We start from the raw sequence: 21890 nt of genomic DNA on the forward strand, positions 1-21890 counted from the left end.
GAGATTGTGCGCAGGCGCCGTACTTCCGCGGAAAACTCAGGGTAAATATTACCTCTGGTGCTGGGTAGCTAAGACAGAATTTCATGTATTTCTGCAGTTTTTGGGTTGAAGGCATCCGATTTAGAGCGTTTAGCAGGTGGAGACATAGTTGGTGGGGTGGGTGAATCATAGTGTTTAGAAGCGACAAACAGGTCATAGAGCTGGGCTTTGTTTGAACGCCAAGGGAACAGAATATCTGCAACTGCGAGAGCGTCTTAAGTCATTGACAGTCTACTTGGTGATGCAAGGTGAAGCATTGAGAGGAGGAGAAATGACCCCAGGCTCAACAAGCTGTTGTGGGGAGTCTGGAGCATTTGAGAATTCCTCATTGGAAGTGAAAAGTTCAAGTTCAAGAGACATCTGTGGTGGGACCTAATGCCGGAAGGCTCAATGCCACGTAGAGGTAAACAGCTGTTTATGTACACTTTTTCTGGCAGTGTGATTGGTCAGCTTAAATGAACTTGCTTCTCATGAACTTTGTTAATCACTCTTCAACTATTCAACTATTACTATTTCAATATCATATTTTCTTGTTTTGTAACTAGCACATTGAATATTCATGAAAGTACATCATATTTAATATCAAAAACTTTTGTTTTTGCATACCCAGAATTTGATAAGTAATTTCATGCCACTGCTGTCGTAATCATGGTATTAAAATGCATGATTTAAACATTATTTTTTTGAGAGAGAAAACTTAGGAGACATGGACAAAGACCACAAATCAGTTATCTTCAGGGGAGGACAGGGAGTCACATTCCATAGCAAAGGACAATTCTGGGGTTGGACCAAATGGGAAAATGTTAGCCTGACCACCTAAGAGTTCAAGATTTCTCCAGATTTAACATCACGTTAGAGTTCCAAATGTCCTCAAGGGAGAGCCCCTGGAAACCACTAGGCCCCTTGCCTCAAAGTTTGACATGTTGTGCATTCTGAGATGTTACTCTGCTCACTACAATTGTACAGAGTGTGTATTTGAGTTACTGTAGCCTTTCTATCAGATCGAACAAGCCTGGCCATTCTCCGTTAACCTCTCTCATCAACAAGGCTTTTCTGTCTGCATAACTTCTGCTAACTGGCTGGTTTTGTTTTTGGCACCATTCTGAGTAAACTCTAGGGACTGATGTGTGTGAAAATACCAGGAGATCAGCAGTTACAGAAATACTCAAACCAGCCTGTCTGGCACAACAAATCATGCCACAGTTGAAATCACTGAGATCACATTTTCCCCATTCTAATGGTAGATTATCTAAAGCTCCTGACCATTATCTGCATGATTTTATGCTTTGCACTGCTGCCACACGATTGGCTGATTAGATAATCACATGAATAATTAGGTGTACAGGTGTTCCTAATAAAGTGGTTGTGAGTGTATAAGGGTGAATGACACGGGTAGGAGTCCCAGCATTGCTAAATTCCCTACACATGTTTGCTGGAATGGCTGTTACTGCAGCTCCTGTGTCCAAAAGATTTTGCCACACCTCATCTGGATTCTCTGATTTTATGACTCCCAAAAACACAGTTTCAATGCTCTCTTTTTGGGTTACAGACTTCTGGTCAATATCCTCTCTTTTTACACTTTCTGCATTTAACATCCCATGCTGGGCAACTGTTTAGTGCATGTGCTTGTGAATTTTCACATCCCTTGTTTCTATCATTATGTGACATTCTGTCAGTTTCCGTCGCATACCTTTTGACTGTGCTTTTTTGGTTTGGTTTTATATTTCATAATGTCATTGTTTGCCTTTTTTAATCTGTCTTATTTTTGTGGTGGCTTTGCTGAGAGTGAGCTCTGGATCTGTTTACAGTCTCTCTGACAGTGCATGATCTTGTACTCCCTCCACCAATCTTTTATCATCTTCTCAATCTCTGCCACTTTATGAACAGCAGTAATGAATGTTTCACCTGGCTCTTGACAACTTTTGTTAAATTTCGCCCACTCATTCATTACAATTTGCTTGCATACAAAGTGCTCCTTACAAAGTGCTCCTCAAAAGCATCTTTTTATCTCTCGCTGAGACCTGCGGCTATCTGCTCAACCAATTCGGCCAACTACTGAAATCGCAAAAACTAAATCACATTTTTGGGTGGGCTTATAGAAGAGGCTATTCATCTTAAACGTTTACCTTGCAGACTGTTCATTTTCACTTTTTTTGTTTCCACTTGTTTTTCCATTGTTTCAGTCTCTGTAGGCTCTCTGCGTAGTGTCAAAAGTGCCAATGTTATTGTCATTCATTGGAGCTCGTAGCTGAGAAAACTCCCTTTTTTTTTCTTTTTTTTTTTTATTATTAAATTTTTTTTATTAATGCTTTAATGTGGGCACCAGCAATTTCAGGGAAGGTGAGGATGGCCCTCTTCTGACACCATGTTATGATCTTGTGTAGATCTTGACAAAATAACACACTAGAGACTGGCCTGATGTGAGGAACTTGCTTTTACTGAACAACTCTATCCTGCGCATTCACACACAGAACACCAATAAAATTTTGATCTCAGCAGAAAAACTACATTTGTTCTTGTTTCTCAAAAAATAACAACTTAAATCTCTTAAAGGCATACTAGTTTGAATCTTCCCATTTACATTTCTGTTTATGCCAGATGTTTTTATCCAAAGTGACTTCATTACAGTGCATTTGGGTAAATTTTCCCTAGGAATTGTTAATTGTAATGCTAGTGTACTGTATGTTCTACCAGTTGAGCTACAGGAACTATGAATGCAAAACTAACTAAATCCTGTACTCCCCAACTGTTTACTCACTAAGACCTTACGTAATCTCCAAACACATTTGATTAATTTCAAAACTGTGCCATTGGTCACTTTAATTTCATCCTAATCTGTTCAGCAATAGACCTGCTGGCCATCGTTTCATACCAAGAAATATAATACAAGGCTTTTCACACTTGAAAATGTTAATCCCGGGTCATTCTAAACCCTGGGTAAATTAAATCCTGGATTATCCTGTTTAAAGTTTCACACTGTTGATACTGTTCTTTACCCTAGGTTAATAAGTAATCATGGGTATTTATGTTCCAATGTTTCACACTGTATATTCGCAAACCCTAGGTTAACAATATTGTTTGCATATTTCTGCATATAAACTGGATTTAGAACGACAATAATCCAGGGTTAAGTGCAGTGTGAAAAGCCCTTGTATTTCACATACATCTTCAATGGCTAGTGTACTGTTTCATCTCGGTGTTGGATCTGCTGAGGTTTAGCTACAGGTGCACAGCACAGATCAGCACAGATCCTTAGTGTTTAGCAGGATGAGTGATGGCACATTGTTAGAGCTGTAACAGGGAAGATGAATAACCTGTGGTGTCACTGGACACCACATTACTAATTCAGCACACAGACACACACAGAAGTGCACACACCCATACCCACATATAACATTATTAATTAAGCAATCTATCATCGCTAACATGTTTCCACTGTGTATGTTCCACTAATCTTGAATTAATGCTGTAAATGCTTATTTTTTTTTAAAGTGACTGGCAGATCTCACTAATTAAATATCAAATGATGAAAGATGATACTGTATATGCCATTCTGAACAAGGCTATAGACCAATAAAATACTGCCTGGATACTTAATTAAACTCAAAAGCTGATTGTCCATCAGAATTTGGAATAAGCCATCAACTGCTCACTTCACAAAAGTTGGAAGTTAAAGGTATAGTGTGTAATATTTTTCCATCTTAATATGCAGAGACAACTATAATTAAGCCCCTTTTTAGGTTAACTCCTCCCAAAAGTGTAACTGTGATTTGAACATCCCTATCAGCCTGACATAGCAACATTGGCACAACCAATATTGTATATATGAGTTTATTTCTACAATCTGAACAGGGGGACTGTTCTGTAAACCTGTTTGGAGTAATATATTTAGTTTTTTACTTTTATTTAGTGACAGCAGTGGCATCAGAAATTACACTCTTCACCTTTAATGGAAACTGCTCACTGAGATCAGATTTGTTAATGTGTGGGTAACTATGGGTGACTGGTTTTGGATCAGATTTGTGCCCAAAGCAATGAATGATTCAGCATGATGAATGCAACTGTCAGGCTAATTGTGTCTCATTGGAGCTGATGTGCATTAGTCATGAGAGAGTTTCAGATGAGCAGACATTAAGTATTACTCTGGATTCTGCTTAACTTTAATGCCAGCAGCCTGTTCTTTAAATAAACTCCACTGACTTATTGACTTGCAAGCACAAAAAGCACAACAGCAACTCAGTTGTGTAAATGAGCAGTTAAGACACAAACATACCTAGTACAGCAAACACAATTTCAAAGGAGCATGCATACCGGTCAGAAAAAAGAATCCCTTCCTTGTCTCAGACCTGAACAGACACTGAGAGGGTGGACTATTCGCAGTTTTTGCTCAGTGTGTGTGTAATGGACATACTTAGCTATACTTTGGGAACCTATTTGCCCCCAGAAGTTAGCTAAATATGATAAAACCTCCCATTGTGGGCATCCTCAAGGTCAGGGAAATCCTTTGAAAACCTCACTCATAAATAAATTACATAATGTTTTTGTGGTAGTTTCCCCCCCCCCCATCTAACGCCTACTGTAAATCTTTTAGAGGTATGGTTATGGTGTAATTTAGGGTTAGTCTATAATATTTATAATAGAAGTTTATGATATGTCCCCATTTAGATAAGTAAAGCAAAGGTGTGTGTAAGTGAGTGAGGACTAACACACACACACACAGAGAGAGAGAGAGAGAGAGAGAGAGAGAGACAGAGAGAGAATAATAAGCCACTTATAGGTGAGTGATTGTATCTCTGGTGAGAGAAGATTCATGCTCTTTTGACAAGATCATGTGTTTGTTGTCGTAGGGAAACAAGATCTCAGAGCTAGAGAAAGAGAGTGCGTGCATGAGACCTAAATCAAGGAGACAGAGAGATCCCATCTTCATACCTGTTGTCAAGAAAGCTGCGCTTATATTATGAGAGGTATGTATTACAATCATGATATAAAATTGTTAGAAATGTAAAATGTGCATGTTTGCATTAATGGACAGTGGAGTCTAAAAGTCTGAGACCACATTAAAAAATACGGGATTCAAAATTGAATTTAAATCTGAAAATAAAAATAAAGTTTTAGGATTTTGAAAAATTTAAAATACAGAAATGTCATTAATATTTTATTAAGGTTGTGCGCTATTTCAAGGTCACTTATCAAAAATGCGTTAGTTGCGTAAATTTGTGACTGGCCATTAATGCCTTTTTTCTAAGGTCAGATTTCCTTGCTTTAATGGAAGTATATAAGATATTCATTGGCACATTGTCAAATCATCTTGGGATTACATTAATCGTCAGGTTTTACACAAATTAGTGGAGTCCATGCCAGCTCAAGGTATGTCATTATAATAAAAGAGGGGTATATGAAAAACAAGATGTTCGGAAATGTTAATTTTTACTCAAATAATTTGTAATACATTTTTTTTTTATTACAATTAGAAAAATGCAAAATAGAATAATTTTCAATAATTGTTTTTTGGACCCCCACTGTATGTATTCAGAAAAAATACTGTAAATAGACTACTTGTATATATAATGTGTATATATATTGGAAAAGTGCATGATATTTCTAAATTAACAAAGATAATAATTTAAGCAGCCTGTTATGTTTTCACAGAATTCAAATCCATCAGAATGGTGAAACAGACTCTCGGCTCCACTCATGACTCAAATCTACCTGATATCACATCACTGAACTTACTGGATCAAGAAACAGATCCTAAAAATAAAGCACACTCTTCATCCGCTTTCAAGGGCCCTATGAGACAATTATGTACTCAGTCCCTCAAAAAGGGGGCAACTACAGTGCCCACAGAAAGAATCAGGGTGGAGCGAGAGAAGACCCCTCTTGGATTCCCAGACTCTGTGTACTCTCATGCTGCGGTTATTTTTCAGAACACCCATGTGGAAAAAGACCTTGCACACCAACTCATTCGCTACGGCCCCAGCGACGTTGTTGACTCTGGGATTGTTGTCGGTGACCATCACAGAACCAAGCAGAATGAGCACTGGGCATACGAGTTGTCGTTTAACACCCTCAAATGTGAGTGACCAAAAAAATAAATAACACATGACTAATTTCTCTGTCAAAGACAGGACACAAAACCAAGATAAGAGTATGGTTATCAGGATAAAAAAATATAGAGGTTACAGGAAATGTTACTTTTACTCATGGTTGGCTGTGGCTCAGGTGGGTTGGCTGCCAATCGCAGGGTTGGCAGTTAGATTCCCGGCCCACATGACTCCACATGCCAAAGTGTCCTTGTGCAAGACTCTGAACCCCAATGGCAGGCTAGCGCCTTGCATGGCAGCTCTGCCGCTATTGATGTATGAGTGCGAGTGTGAATGTGTGTGTAAAAGGGTGAATGGGACACAGTGTAAAGCGCTTTGGAAACCTCTAAGGTTAAAAAAAGTGCTATATAAGTGAAGACCATTTACCATTTAAATATAATTTTTCCTTTAAAAGATCATCTTTTAACATTCATCTCCAGTTTAGAGTGTTTTACCTGCCTGATCTTGCATGAGCAACTCATAAATAAGTCTAAAATAAAAAATAAAGCATAAAGCGTGGAAATAAGTCTTGCATAATGTAAATATCATAAAGAGAGTGGTTAGGTTTAGAACAGTGGTTTCAACTGGCAGGTTGTGGCCCTAAAATGGGTCGCAGGTCTGTCTGGATAGGGTAGTGGACAGCAAGGAAAAAGCAACATATACCAACATAAAAAATTATCAACATGTACCATCATGGATAGGTTATTTGATGTGATATCATACTTGAAAATCATAAACAAATGGAAGTTGAAAGAAAATACCACACAGAATACATCGACAATGTAACATTTGGTCCAGCAGCAAAATCAGTTGAAAAACATTGATTTAGAAGGCACAAGAATTTAGTGAGTTAGTGTCCTGTTCATATAACAGTGTGCAGTTAATGCTCCTTTGGTCACTGATGTTATACTCTTTGTGAACCTAAAAACCCTGAACATCAATTATTAAGTTCCTTAGATACACGACACAGAGGTGCAGTGAGGATGAGATTAAGAGTCATAAATTTGAAATACTACCATTACCCAGTACTCAACTGTTCTTCCAACCCTGTCTGATATTACTTTAGAGAAAAGTTTTTCCTATTTTTAATCAGAATGATCTTACTGATAATTCATCGACATTAGGTTCGAGAAGGTCCTGTCTGCATCCTGCATGATTCCTACAAGGCACACCCCCCTCAAATAACTGGCAAAATGCTGAAGTCTTTCAGCAGTTGAATTTCACATTCATACACTGTGGCTGCATCCAAAACAAAAGGTAGCTACATTGTTGCCTCGCTGACCAATCAATCAATTAATTATAGGACAGCATTTGCATACAAAGGTACCTCTGGAAACTTGTTTTGGACAGGCTTACTAGGCAGCACTACATCACATCGTTGCTAGGATACCAGCATTAATTCAGTCCAATGAACCACAAAGGTCTAATAGTATAGAATAATGTCAAGAGAGTTTTGGCATTAACCAAGCATAAACCATACTATGCAAAAGTCTTCAAAAGATGCTTCACAAAAACATTTCTTCAGATGGTTATTTATATTTTCAGCTATAGTGTGTCAATAGGAAATATACAATTTAGATTCCCAAACATGTATTATAGAATAGAAGAACTGCTTATCAGATGGCTTGGTCCCCACACTTTGCTGCTATTTTCTTCAGTTCACCCACTGTGGATCCTCACGCACAGGTTTGTGGGATTTGAAAAGTAGCGAAGTATACATCTATGCTGCCTTCAAAAATATATCAGATGACGGTATCTTAGAAGACAGGATGTGACAAGAACATTGGATTCGGATGTGCCTTGGTCCCTTCCTACCTCCAGAGGCAGCATTTTCCTAGTTTCGGACGCAACCTGTGTTTGTGTTTATTTGGAGTGCCGCAGCAACCCTACACATACATCTATCACAAACCCTTAAACCTAGCCATAGTACATATGCTTAACCACAAAGATTAAAAAAAGAACATCTTTCGCGACAATCGCTGGCCTGGAAAATGTACCAGCCCAATCCTCCATTAGTAAAAGGGAGCACAACTAATAATTATTATATATTTTTTTTAATCATACAAGGTTCTTACACAACTCACACATTAAATAGTTACAACATTTGTTTTAACGCCACAAACCGAGCACAAACGACCAGCACCGGTTTGGACTGATTTGAGTGAGATGGGGTGGAGAGTGACACCACACAGCCCAAAAAAAAGAATGCTTAATATCTCAAACACCAAACCGGCACAAATCGGCACAAACACAGCACAAATTAATGAAATAGTTTTGGTGATTATTGAATTATATGGGGTGCTAACTTCACGGAGGTACACTACTGGCACTGTCCAAAAAGCATCACCCTTCATGTTAACTGACATAGGTGGAGTTAGTGCAGCGAGGGCCATCCCAGATACAAAAAGTGCTTTCAACTTATGAAGAGTTGAGTAAGAAACTTCACAAATACATTTCAACATCTCCACAACACCCTACACTAACACAACCTGTTAAACAGAATAATGACACAGCACGACACAGCAACCAGTCTCAACATAAGGTAAAATGTAGTCTCCTTAAGAGACCTGTCCTACCAGTAACGTGAATTCAAAAATGCAAGTTGGTCAAATTGGAGATCACACTTCAGACATCACGTACAACAGTGTGTGCAGACAAATTGAGGATGGAATTAAAGAGAATTTCAGTGATACAGAGATAGTGAGAGGTATTCTACGCATAATAAAGTCTGGGAATTTCAAAGACATGCTAATGAACATGGAAGATATGACAGTGAATGAACTCAGAGGGTTTCTCCAGTCACACTTAAGGGATAGAAACAGCACAGAGATGTTTCATGAGCTAATGTGCACAAAACAAAGTGAACATGAAACACCTCAACAATTCGTGTATCGAGTCATTGGACTCAAGCAGAAAATCCTCTTTGCTGCCAAGCAGACAAACATTGATGTGTAGTACAGTCCTGTCACAATTCAAAATGTAAAGACATTTGCAGTGAATAGAAACCTCTGCTTTTCAACAACAGTGTCACTGAGGCAATATTGAGACAGGTGATGAGAATCATAGGTAATGAAAATGAAAGTTTGAGAAGGCTGGATCCAGTGAGTCATTCAAAGCCAAGCATGGCAAGTTGCGCTCATCTAGAAGGAGCACCTATAACAGAAATAAGAGCTGTGAAAGGAACTCCTGAACACAAAAACAGAAGTGACCCACCACTCACCATGCACTCATAAGCATGGTAGGCTCCATGAAAGCCTCAGCCTTGCCAACAACAGCCATCACAAGAGAGCTTCACAGTTTCACAGAGAGGAGGAAGACCCTATGGCTGTCAAAAGGGGCTGCTGAATTGTAATCATTGCTTCCTCTGTGGGGAAGAAGGGCACCTGGCCATAGGATGCCTCAGATAACGCAGGCATCAGGGAAACGGTAAGTGGTCACTGTAGAGGGACAACCAGTGACCAGTCCACTTTCGTCCCAGTCACAAGTCGAGTGCCCACAGGAAGTCAAGCCTGACAGTGAGAAACGTAAGTCCACAAGAACACTCTCACATGTTAAAGTTGAAGCATCTGATCACAAAAGTTCATATACACAGACAGAAACTCACACTCTAGCTCCACCTAGAGTCAAGAATGAGCCCATTGTCAAACTCATCGGATGAAAAGCTCTCACTCAGTGCAGCTTGAATGGCCTCACCGTAAGTGCTCTACTTGACACAGGAGCTCAAGTCAGCATGATTGATCGAGCTTGGAAAGACAAGTACTTACCAGATGTAAATGTAAGATCACTCGCTGAGCTTATTGGAAGTGCGGATAAATTGGAAGTGTGTGCCGTAAACGGAGACCTCATCCTAAAACAGGGAGCGAGACCAAAAGGCACTCGAGACATCAGATTGTCACAAGCATCACATATTGCCACAATAGCATGCTCTACCCCAGATACGGCTCTGACAAGGATTGCAAACACTGGTTTCCTACCACAGCCTATACATCTTGAGAACAGATTTGAAGTATTATTGAATGAGGAATCCCCAAACATGAGGAATGTGATCGAACACAGATTGAATCAGCCAGTAGCTAACACTGATGCCAACTGGTGCTCAAGGTCGAGCAGACAGCGGCATTCAGCTCAGAGCGCAGCCGGGCCCAGGACTCTGATAGTGGGTGACTCCATAATCAGAAACATTAGCAGCAGGGATACAACTACATGCTGCCTTCCACAAGCAACAACTTCGGATGTAAACAGGGAACTTCAGAACATTCTGATGAAACATAAGACTGCAAATCGACTCATAATTCATGTGGGGATGAATGATATTCATAAAGAGCAGTCAGAACTCCTTAAGAAGGATTTAAGTGAACTTTTTGAAATACTTAAAAGACTGAAAGTTCAAACATTCATCAGAGGACCACTTCCAGCAAGAGGAACAAACAGGTTTTCACGGTTGCTTGGGCTTAATACATGGCTGCAAAAAACCTGCAATATAAAAGAAGTGAACTTCATTGACAACTTCAATCTTTTCTGGAGTAAGGGGCAACTGTTTCGACAGGATGGCCACCACCCAAACAAACTTGATTCAAGAGTGTTAAAGGACAGTATCTACTTCTCCCTCAATCATCCTTCTGCAGTGTGTGCCAATCCACTCAATCTGAATGGCACACACACACCTGGACACAGTATGAATGACCACAGGACTTCACACCTGAATGGACATGCAGTTGACAAATCACACAAGGACAATGATAACACCACTCAGCCACAACAATTTCTGCTCACGGACACAATCTCATCTAACCCCTGCCCACAAAGTTCACCACAGACAGACTGTGACATATTAGAACTGCTCCAAGATTCAGCACTCAAGGACGACTTTCTGGAAAACACCCAGGGAAACCAGGACAGCATATTACAGCCTCCGATAACACCAGAGCAACAGCCCCTCTCACCAGACACATAATCCCTCTCTGCAGCATCTCCACATCTGTGCTTCTCAGAGAAAATGGAAGAACTGGTGTATGCTGGAACCAAACTATCCCACTCTTTTGCTGCAAGCCCCCAGATATCAAGCAAAAAACAGCAGGCCCCTCAACCACCTGCGGGCCCAGCTCGCCCTCCCCCTCCTCCTGTGAGAGCTCTTCGACCTCTGCCACAACGCCAGGGCTCACACCCTCCTCTATCTGCTCGAGGTGAACCAAAAACAACTGATAACAGCTCTCAGTGATATGTGTCGGGTCCCCGCTATGATAACAGTAACTTTCTCTAATGTTTACAAAACAAGCGGGAACCCAATGTGCCTGTATCTTTCTCTATTGCTGTTCGATTACATGATAGAAAGTCTAAGGCCTTCAAAAGCCGTTCAGCAAACCCATCTAATCTGGTGCCTATTACACGACAAACTAAGATTGCTGTGGGGACAAAAACTGTTAAGTTAGCACTTTTAAACATCCGCTCACTTAAAAATAAATCACTTCTAGTCAACGACTTTATAAGCACATACAACCTGGATTTTATGTTTCTAAATGAAACTTGGCTAGAAGACAGCTGTAGTGCAACAGTCCTTAATGAAACATCCCCTCCTAACTTTACTTTTTTGAGTGTCTGTAGAGAAGGTAGGAGAGGTGGGGGTTTAGTTGCTCTTTTTAAAGATGTCTATCAATGTAAGCAAATAATCATTTGGGAATTATCTGTCTTTCGAATATCACACTACGTGTTAAAAGGTGCTCCACGCATTTTACTTATCATTATTTATAGGCCTCCAAAATAATCTCCAGCCTTTGCTGAGGACTTTACAGAACTGTTATCAACAATTACCTCAGAGTTTGACTGTTTTGCCATTGCTGGAGACTTTAACATTCACATAGATAATGCAGAAAACAATATGACAAAAGAAATCAAAACTGCTTTAAAAACTTTTGATCTGACTCAGCATGTACATGGACCCACACACAATCATGGACACATTCTAGATTTACTTATCAGTAAGGGTCTAAACATTTCATCGATTGTTATTAAGGATGTAGCACTGTCTGATCATTTCTGTATTTTCTTTGATATATGTTATGTTTACCTTGTCTTGTTTCACTGTTGCCCTTTTGTTTGCCATTTTTGTCACTTTTGCATTCCTTAGTTTTCAGTTTTGTCCCTTGTGTAACTCCATAGTCTCTCTGTTAGCTTTCGTGTTCACGTTCATTGTTTGCACCTGCCCTCGTTAATTTGCCATTTTGCTTCTGTTTATCACCTTGTTATCTTGTTTGAGTTCTGTTTGTTCATTGGCCCCTTTTTCCTATGTTCATGTATTTATACCCTGGTTTTTGGTTCAGTCCTTGTCTATCGTTGTTTGTTGTTAGCCTGGTATGTGTTCCCTGCCTGAGTTCTCTGTTTTGTTGCCTGAGTTCTCTGTTTGTTTTCAGCGTGTTTAGTTTTCGGTTTTATGTTTTATTTCCCCATTGAGGGTTGTTCCTTTGTGTTTACTTGTTTGTTTATTAAATAAAGTCTAACTGCATTTGGATCCGCATCTCCTCGTCTGCCTCGCTGTTCAAGCGTTACAGAACGATAGACCACCATGGATCCAGCGGTTTTACGTGCCAGATACCACCTGCTCTGCCTGAGGCAAGAGGACCGTCCGAATGAGGTCCACGTCCGCGACTTCCTTAAACTTGCGGCTGTTGCGGACTTCCCGGACACCTCCCTTGTGGTCTTCTTCAGGGACAACCTGTGTGGCTGGCTGAAGGAGCGGCTGCTGCCGGCATCACGCGGCTGGACTCTCCGCGACTTCCTGGAGGTGACCCTACTGTTGTGCGGCTCCCCGCTGACTGTGGGCCATGCTGGGAAGGACTCTACCTCTCCACCTACTGAGGAGACTCTTCAGCCGTCCCAGGCTCACCCTGTCACGCCTGCCCCGGTCTGCGAGCCAGAGCCCACGCCTGCCCCGGTCTGCGAGCCAGTGCCCATGCCTGTCACTGTGAGCGAGCCTGAAGCCACGCTGACCAGGAACAGCGTCCCAGCTTCGCCAGTCGCATCAGCCCGGAGGAAGATGAGAAGGGCAAAGGTCTCTGCTCTCCAGCCTCCGCCTGCCGCAGCCCCGTGCCCTAAACCCCCCTTGGCTCTGCTCTCAGCGCCCAGCAAACCCAAGCCGGCGCATACCACGGTAACCCAGCCAGAGCCTGTCGCCTCAGAGGTCAGAGAGCCAGCGCCAGTAGCCATGACCGTAAAAGAGCCAGCGCCAGTAGCCACGACCGTCCAAGAGCTAGCGCCAGTAGCCATGACCGTCCAAAGGCCAACGCCAGTGGTCGCGCCCGTCCAAGAGTCAGCTCCTCTCGAGCTTCCCAGTGCTCCGCCTTCCGAGCTTCCCAGTGCTCCGCCTTCCGAGCTTCCCAGTGCTCCGCCTTCCGAGCTTCCCAGTGCTCCGCCTTCCGAGCTTTCCAGAGCTCCGCCTTCCGAGCTTCCTAGTACTCTGCCTTCCGAGCCTTCCGAGCTTTCCAGAGCTCCGCCTTCCGAGCTTCCTAGTACTCTGCCTTCCGAGCTTTCCAGAGCTCCGCCTTCCGAGCTTCCTAGTACTCTGCCTTCTGAGCTTTCCAGAGCTCCGCCTCCTGGGCCTTCCAGGGATCCACCTCCCAAGTCTCTCGAGTCTTCCAGGGCTCCTCCTCCCGCGCCTCCTAGGGCTCCGCCTCTCAAGTCTCTCGAGCCCTCCAGGGCTCTGCCTCTCAAGTCTCTCGAGCCTCTCGAGCCCTCCAGGGCTCCGCCTCTCGTCTCTCGAGCCTCTCGAGGCTTCCAGGGCTCCACCTCACAAGCCTCTCGAGCCTTCCAGGGCTCCGCCTCCCAAGTCTCTCGAGTCTTCTAGGGCTCCTCCTCCCGAGCCTTCCAGGGCTCCGCCCCTCAAGCCTCCTACGGCTCCGCCTCCCGAGCCTCCTGCGGCTCCGCCTCCCGAGCCTCCTGCGGCTCCGCCTCCCGAGCCTCCAGCGGCTCTGCCTCCCGAGCCTCCTGCGGCTCCGCCTCCCGCGGCTCTGCCTCCCGAGCCTCCTATGGCTCAGCCTCCTACGGCTCCGCCTCCCGAGCCTCCCACGGCTCTGCCTCCCGAGCCTCCTACGGCTCCGCCTCCCACGGCTCTGCCTCCCGAGCCTCCTACGGCTCAGCCTCCCGCGGCTCCGCCCCCAGAGACTCCTAGGGCCTCGCCTCTAGAGGCTCCTACGGCGCCACCTTCCTCGGCTCCGCCCCCGAAGCCTTCCAGCTCACCATCAGAAGAACCTCCTACGGCTGAGGCCAGCTCCCAGACCTCCTGAACCGGTCCTTGCCCCATGGCCATCTCCTAGGCCACCGAAACCGGCCTCTGTCCTGTGGCCTCCTCCTAGGCCCCCTGAGCCGGCCCTTGCCTTATGGCCGGCCCCCGGGCCATCTAAACCTGTCCCTGCCCGGTCGATACCTCCCCGGCCCCCTAAACCTGTCCCTTTGTGCCCCCATAGACTGCTTGCCTGTCCTCTCAGCCTCCTTGGACTGCCTGTCTGCCCCTCTTTGCCCCCCTGGACTGCCTGTCTGCCACTCATTGCCCCTTTGGACTTCCTGCCTGCCCTCTGTGCCCCTTGGACTGCCTTCTTGTTCTTGTATTTTGCTTCTGTTTATCACCTTGTTATCTTGTTTGAGTTCTGTTTGTTCATTGGCCCCTTTTTCCTATGTTCATGTATTTATACCCTGGTTTTTGGTTCAGTCCTTGTCTATCGTTGTTTGTTGTTAGCCTGGTATGTGTTCCCTGCCTGAGTTCTCTGTTTTGTTGCCTGAGTTCTCTGTTTGTTTTCAGCGTGTTTAGTTTTCGGTTTTATGTTTTATTTCCCCATTGAGGGTTGTTCCTTTTGTGTTTACTTGTTTGTTTATTAAATAAAGTCTAACTGCATTTGGATCCGCATCTCCTCGTCTGCCTCGCTGCTCAAGCGTTACAATATATTAATCTCTCCTGCCACTGAAGCTAGATCTGTGTCTGTCAAGAAGAGATGCTTAAATGAGAACATGAGTGTACTATTTATGAAGGCTATATCTTTAACACCAAGTATATCTGCTGACTCTGTTGATTTTCTCCTTGATTCTTTTAACTCAAAAGTTAAAAGTGTAATTGATGATATTGCTCCTGTGAAAGTCAGGAAGAAGAGTGGCAAACAAAAAGCACCTTGGAGAAACTCAACAGCAGTGCAAAATATGAAAAGACAATGCAGAAAAGCAGAGCGCATGTGGCGGAAGACAAAACTTGTAGTCCATTATAACATCTACAAAGACAGCATCCATGCTTTTAATATGGAACTAGGCAAAGCTAGACAGACTTTCTTCTCGAATATTATAAACAGCAACTTAAACAACACACGCACTCTTTTTGCGACTGTAGAGAGACTGACAAACCCCCCAAGCCAGATTCCCAGTGAAATGCTCTCAGACAGCAAGTGCAGTGAGTTTGCTTCTTTCTTCTCTGAAAAAATCAATAATATCAGAAAGGTGATCAGCACATCCTTGAGTTGTGCTGGGGTCAGACAAATCAAACCACAACCTGAGAAAGTAGTTACTATGTCTGATTTTAAAGAAATTGATGGCAAAATTTTGGAAGAAACCATACAGCACCTTAAAACATCAACCTGCGCCCTTGATGCACTTCCCACATCTTTTTTCAAAAGTGTGTTCAATTGTTTAGAAGCAGATCTCCTAGAAGTGATAAACTCTTCACTTCTCTCTGGGAGTTTTCCAAACCCCCTGAAAACTGCAGTTGTCAAGCACCTCTTGAAAAAGAACAATCTGGATAAGACCATATTAAGCAACTATAGACCGATCTCAAATCTTCCTTTCATAGGCAAGATCATTGAAAAAGTTGTCTTCAATCAGCTGAACAAATTCTTGAACTCAAATGGATACTTTGACAATTTTCAATCTGGTTTCCGATCGCATCACAGCACAGAGACAGCGCTCATAAAGATAATAAACGATATTCACTTAAATCCTGATACAGGCAAATTATCAGTACTGGTACTACTCGACCTCAGTGCTGCATTTGACACTGTCGATCACAACATACTTCTTGACAGGCTGGAAAACTGGGTGGGGCTTTCTGGGATGGTCCTAAAATGGTTCAAGTCATACTTAGAAGGGAGAGGTTATTATGTGAGTATAGGAGACCATAAGTCTGAGTGGACGTCCATGACATGCGGAATCCCTCAAGGCTCAATTCTTGCGCCACTCCTGTTCAACCTGTATATGCTCCCAATGAGCCAAATAAAGAAAAAGAACCAAATTGCTTACCACAGCTATGCAGACGACACACAGATCTACTTAGCCCTATCACCTAACGATTACTCCCTCTGCCAATGCATTGATGAAGTTAACAGTTGGATGTGCCAAAACTTTCTTCAGTTAAACAAAGACAAAACTGAAGTCATTGTGTTTGGAAACAAAGATGAAGTTCTCAAGGTGAATGCATACCTTGACGCTAGGGGTCAAACAACTAAAAATCAAGTCAGGAATCTTGGTGTGTCTCTAGAGTCAGACCTTAGTTTCAGTAGTCATGTCAAAGCAATAACTAAATCAGCATACTATCATCTGAATAATATTGCAAGAATTAGATGCTTTGTTTCCAGTCAAGACCTAGAGAAACTTGTGCATGCTTTCATCACCAGCAGGGTGGATTATTGTAATGGACTCCTCACTGGCCTTCCCAAAAAGACCATAAGACAGTTGCAGCTCATACAGAACGCTGCTGCCAGGATTCTGAGCAGAACCAGAAAACATGAACATATCACACCAGTCCTCAGGTCTTTACACTGGCTCCCAGTTACATTTAGGATTGATTTTAAAGTATTATTACTGGTATATAAATCACTCAATGGGCTAGGACCTCAATATATTGCAGATATGCTCACTGAATATAAACCCAACAGATCACTCAGATCATTAGGATCACATCAGCTAGAAATACCAAGGGTTCACTTTAAGCAAGGAGAGTCTGCTTTTAGCTATTATGCCAGCCGCAGCTGGAACCAGCTTCCAGAAGAGATCAGATGTGCTCCAACAGTAGTCACATTCAAATCCAGACTCAAAACACATCTGTTTAGCTGTGCATTTACTGAATGAGCACTGTGCCACTGTGTGTCCGACTGTTTGTACTGTATTTTATTTTATTTTATATTCTAAACTGTTTCAATTATTCTTATTTTTTTTTATTCTTATCTCTTCTATGTAAAGCACTTTGAATTACCATTGTGTATGAAATGTGCTATATAAATAAACTTGCCTTGCCTTGCCTTGCCTATTTGACAGTTGGACTATCATCACTTACATTTACATTTATGCATTTGGCAGACGCTTTTATCCAAAACGACTTAAAGAGCACTTATTACAGGGACAATCCCCCCGGAGCAACCTGGAGTTAAGTGTCTTGCTCAAGGTCACAATGGTGGTGGCTGTGGGGATTGAACTGACAACCTTCTGCTTACCCGTTCAGTGCCTTAGCCCACTACGCCACTACCACTCCTGACGCCACCACAACTTACCAGGAAATTATGATCCCAACCTTTCTATCCGTGTCCCTTTTCTAGTTAGCAGTCTGCCAATTGAGAGGCCGCTGCTTGGATTTAATGTTATGGTGGAACAGTTCCAAGGGCTTCCAGAGTGCCTTCTACTGACTCTCTGCTTTCTAGAGCAATTTCTGTCCCCAGGGAGAAAGTCCAAATGCTTATGAACTTTGTTTAAACGGCCAGAGCCCAGCAAACAGCATGCATGGTTAAGGGTGGGTCAGCATGACGTAGTCATCCCAGTAGGCAAAGTTGCATGTGTGAAGTTCAAAATTCCACCTCATATTGAACAATCTGACTTTATAACACTGTTTGATCCAGACAAGACCAATGGACATTTGGAAAAGCTAGACATTGGTGAAAGCTTACTTGAAATGTAAAGTCAGAAGAGTCCTTATGTCTTTGTCCCTATTGGTAGCAGTACTATGTGTGACATTACTTTGCCTCACTACACAGTCATTGGTTCCATTCAGCCAATTTAAATGTTAGTAGAGACAGAGGCACCAGATAAGACAAAGTCCAGGGCGAGGGTCCACACTGCGGTTGCGTCTATGGCAGAGAACACATGCCAGTGACAACCACCTGTTGACCTCAGTGATCTGACAAATTAACAACAAGAAGGTGTCAGGGAAATGCTGCTTGCAGAGTCTACAGCTTTTATCAGAGAGAGAAATGCATCAGCTGTATTCCCAGTCTGCAAATGTCCATAAACCTTGAAGATGACATACCTGTACAAAAGGCATATTCATCAGGGCCATATACATCCAATATCTTCTTGCAAAAGGGTGGATAGGGAAATCCATGTCCCCTTATTCTGCCCCTGTAGTATGTGTCAGAATGAAGGACAGCACATTATGCCTTTCTATTGATTATCGCCTCCTAAATAAGAAAACTGTTCCAGGCAGACACCCGTTGCCAAGAATTAAAGACCTAATTGACACACTTGGATGATATTCATGGTTCAGCATTCTCAACCAAGGAAAGGCCTACCATCAGGGCTTTAAAGCCGAAGGGTCCAGACACATGTCTGCATTCATCACCCCCTGGGGGCTTTTTTGAGAATTCCTTTTGGGATTTTCAATGCGCATGCTGCGTTCCATGGAGGAGATGCTGGATACTCTTAGTGCAAATTCTTTTGAGGAATATGTTCAACTCTTCAGCTCAATGGAATCAATCTCAGACCAGAGAAGTGTGAGCTTTTCTGCAATGAAGTCAGGTACATGGGTCACCTTGTGTCCGAGAAGGGTTGCGGATAGATCCAAAATACCTTTAATCCGTGATGTCACTGAAAAGTAAGACTCCAAAGACTGCGGAGAGGAGACTCCTGCGGTTGCTGAGTTACTACCGTGATTTTATCCAGAATTTCTCTCGTGTAGATAAACCAATCTATGAACTACTCCAGGTAAAGTCTGATACCCAGGCATTCAATTCCAGTCAAAAGAAGACAAAGGGTCCTCAGCTGCCCTCCAGGACTCCTGTTGAATGGACAAATGTACACCAGAGCACACTTGACATTGATGTACTTATTAACCTACCAGTACTGGCCTCAATCTGCCATTCACGCTTCACACTGATGCGTCAGAAAGGGGCCTCGGGGCCATCCTCTGTCAGCATCAGGAAGGGAATTTAAGGGTCATTGGGTATGGTTAGAGAACTCTTACCCCAGCTGAAAGAAACTACAGGCTACACAACGGAAAGCTTAAGTTCCTTGCTGTAAAGTGGGCAGTGTGCGAGACATTTAGGGACTACCTGTTCTACGCTCCACACTTCACCATTTACACTGACAATAATCCTCTGATTTATGTCATGAGCACTGCAAAATTGAATGCTGTTGGCGATTGCTGGATGACTGACTTATGGTTCGATATCAAGTATCGACAAGGCAAAGCAAACATTGATGCAGACACACTTTCTCGCATTCCACTTAACATTCAGGAATACATGACAGAGTGCACTGAAAAACTGACTCAAGAGGTGGTGCAAGCAACCTGGGAAGGAAGTCTTGCTGCCCAGAAGAAGGTTGTGGCTTGGATTGCTGCCCTGAGAATGTCTTCTCAAGATGTAGATCAAAAACCTGACTGCTCACTGCTGCCAAAAATAAGTCAAAAAGAATTAATCAAATCTCAGAGAGAATATCCAGTTCCCTTTACAAAAAGCTTCACTATGATGCTGCGCTGCTAAGCACTATGGGGAACAATCCTAGTTGTGACCGAGCTGAAATAATGTGTGTAACACGTCAATGAACATTGACCGGAATTTATAGCCTCAGCTGATGTAATCATTAGATGCACCTGCGGCCAGGCTATAAATGGATACGTCACCAGGTGTTGTCAGAAACTCTTTTTTCAGAGCGATTCTGTTTCTGTGTGTTTTACAAACCCTTTCAAAACTTTCTTTCCTCTGTTAGGAGTTAGAATTGGTGTTTCAGTGAAAAAAATTCAGTGAATTTTTTTCTCTTTTCTCTTCTGTTTAGAAAATATTTTATATATATATATATATATATTTCTAAAAAAAGAAAAGAAAAAAACGAGAGAATGACTGAAAGCCGCAAACGATGCATCAGTTTTTGCTCTGTTTGTTTGGGGGTAAGAGCACGCTGCTCTCGCGTTGCAGCAGGGCGGGTGCGAGCACTGCGATTTGCTTTAACAGGCAAACTGCTTTGCGCTCGCCTCGCTTGCTTCCGGGAGTCAGCACTCACGAAAAAAAAAGGATCGTTCGTGGGACTCTTGCATGGATTTGGCTGAGGAGCAAGAGACGGGTTGATCCCTTTCTCTCGCTCTCTCCCCAAACCCAGCTGGTCCTTCACATGATCTCAAAGCGCGTTCCGATGCTTCTACGGATCATGAGGAGGATCGCGATTCTCTTCCCGCCTCCGAGCTTTCCATCCATGATAAAAAATCTACGGCGGAATTGCTCGATGTTGTTACTCGTGCGGTTGCCAGATTGGACTGGCCACGTGACAAAGAGACCCCCAAACCAGGGGGTTTGGTTTTTATCTTCCAGTCTAAGAAAGGGAACGCCTCATGAGTCCCTTCCCTTCTTTGATAACCTCCATGAAGAGCTTTTTTGCTCATGGAGGAACCCAAAAAAATTAAAATAAAATTGATATATATTTTCTTCCCGTGTTCACATACCCTCGACGTCATTATTTTCGACTATCGTGGGTGCTGAGGCACGGGGGTATTCAGTGATGCCGCTGGTCGGAGAGACGCTTGCAGGCTATCTCTCGCCGGGCTCGGCATCGTCACTTTAGAGGCCCTCTCTCCCCTCAAAGCCTTGTAGGACAACCTCCACTTTAGTGGGAAGGGCTTATCAAGCAGCAGGTCAGGCTGGTGCTGCTCTGCACACTATGCTGTTTTACAGGCGTACCAGGCTGACCTCCTGGACGACCTGAGTGTGGGTTCTGCACTTGACGAGCAAGCCTCAGACCCGCCTCGGTCCTGTCTGATGGGAGGCTCAAAAGCAAAGCGTGGCGAGTCGTGCTCCTCCTCCCAGGGATTTGGGACAGTCTCGCCGCCCTCGCCAGCCCCGAAGCAAGACGTCAGGACTATAATTTCTAGTAAGAGAAAACCCTGACGGTCTTGTGCCTAGATTAGGGGTAGCTCCCCTCGGGACGGGGCACGTGCTTCACTTCACCCCTCCCGGTACCCCCTCAAAGCCCCTCCATCCCCACCACCTCTTGGGTGTTTCGGGTTGCAGGGGCTTCCGTCAAAATTGGGTGTTTTCGCTGTTCCTGCATTTTATACAGGACGTGAAACACTCGACAACCCCTCAACAGGAAGTGTTAAAATATAATACCATCTCAGAGATCCTAGAGGCGTGGAAACTTCTGCCAGATATATTCTTTTCTGTGGGTCATATAAGGGCATCAGAATTTAATTCACTCGGCGCTTTTCCATGTTTCAACGGCGTGTTCTCACTACGGTAAACCGGATTTCTTTTTTATGTAAAAAAAAAGCTCAATCTCCTGGTTAAAGGAGCCATGGTATGTGTTCCCCTTCCAAAGAGAGAGTTAGGTTATTACACTAAATACTTCCTGTTTCCCATGGAGGGTGAGGGGGTGGCATTTGGCATAGATCTTAAAGCTTGAACTGCCCATGGGTGTTCAAGTCCAAGATGATGCCTGTCAAGACAGTCGTGTCTCAAGCCCTACAACTCGTTTGGCTGGTCACCATCGATCTTATGACGCACTTCTATAATTCATTTAGAAGCCAAAACCCCTAGGCTAATAAGG

At 43.3% G+C, this 21890-nt stretch overlaps 1 protein-coding gene across 1 annotated transcript in view; it reads left to right on the forward strand.

Moving 5' to 3' along the window:
* The first annotated feature begins 5705 nt into the window (after window positions 1-5705).
* The window catches only part of LOC127644436 (putative methyltransferase NSUN7), a 28074-nt gene continuing 11889 nt past the window's right edge, over window positions 5706-21890 (forward strand). The window contains exon 1 of the mRNA XM_052127622.1: window positions 5706-6114. Coding sequence (XP_051983582.1) covers window positions 5706-6114 — 409 coding nt within the window. The remainder of the gene's footprint in view (window positions 6115-21890) is intronic.

This window comes from Xyrauchen texanus, chromosome 5 (genome assembly GCF_025860055.1).
Source record: "Xyrauchen texanus isolate HMW12.3.18 chromosome 5, RBS_HiC_50CHRs, whole genome shotgun sequence".
Classification (NCBI taxonomy): domain Eukaryota; kingdom Metazoa; phylum Chordata; class Actinopteri; order Cypriniformes; family Catostomidae; genus Xyrauchen; species Xyrauchen texanus.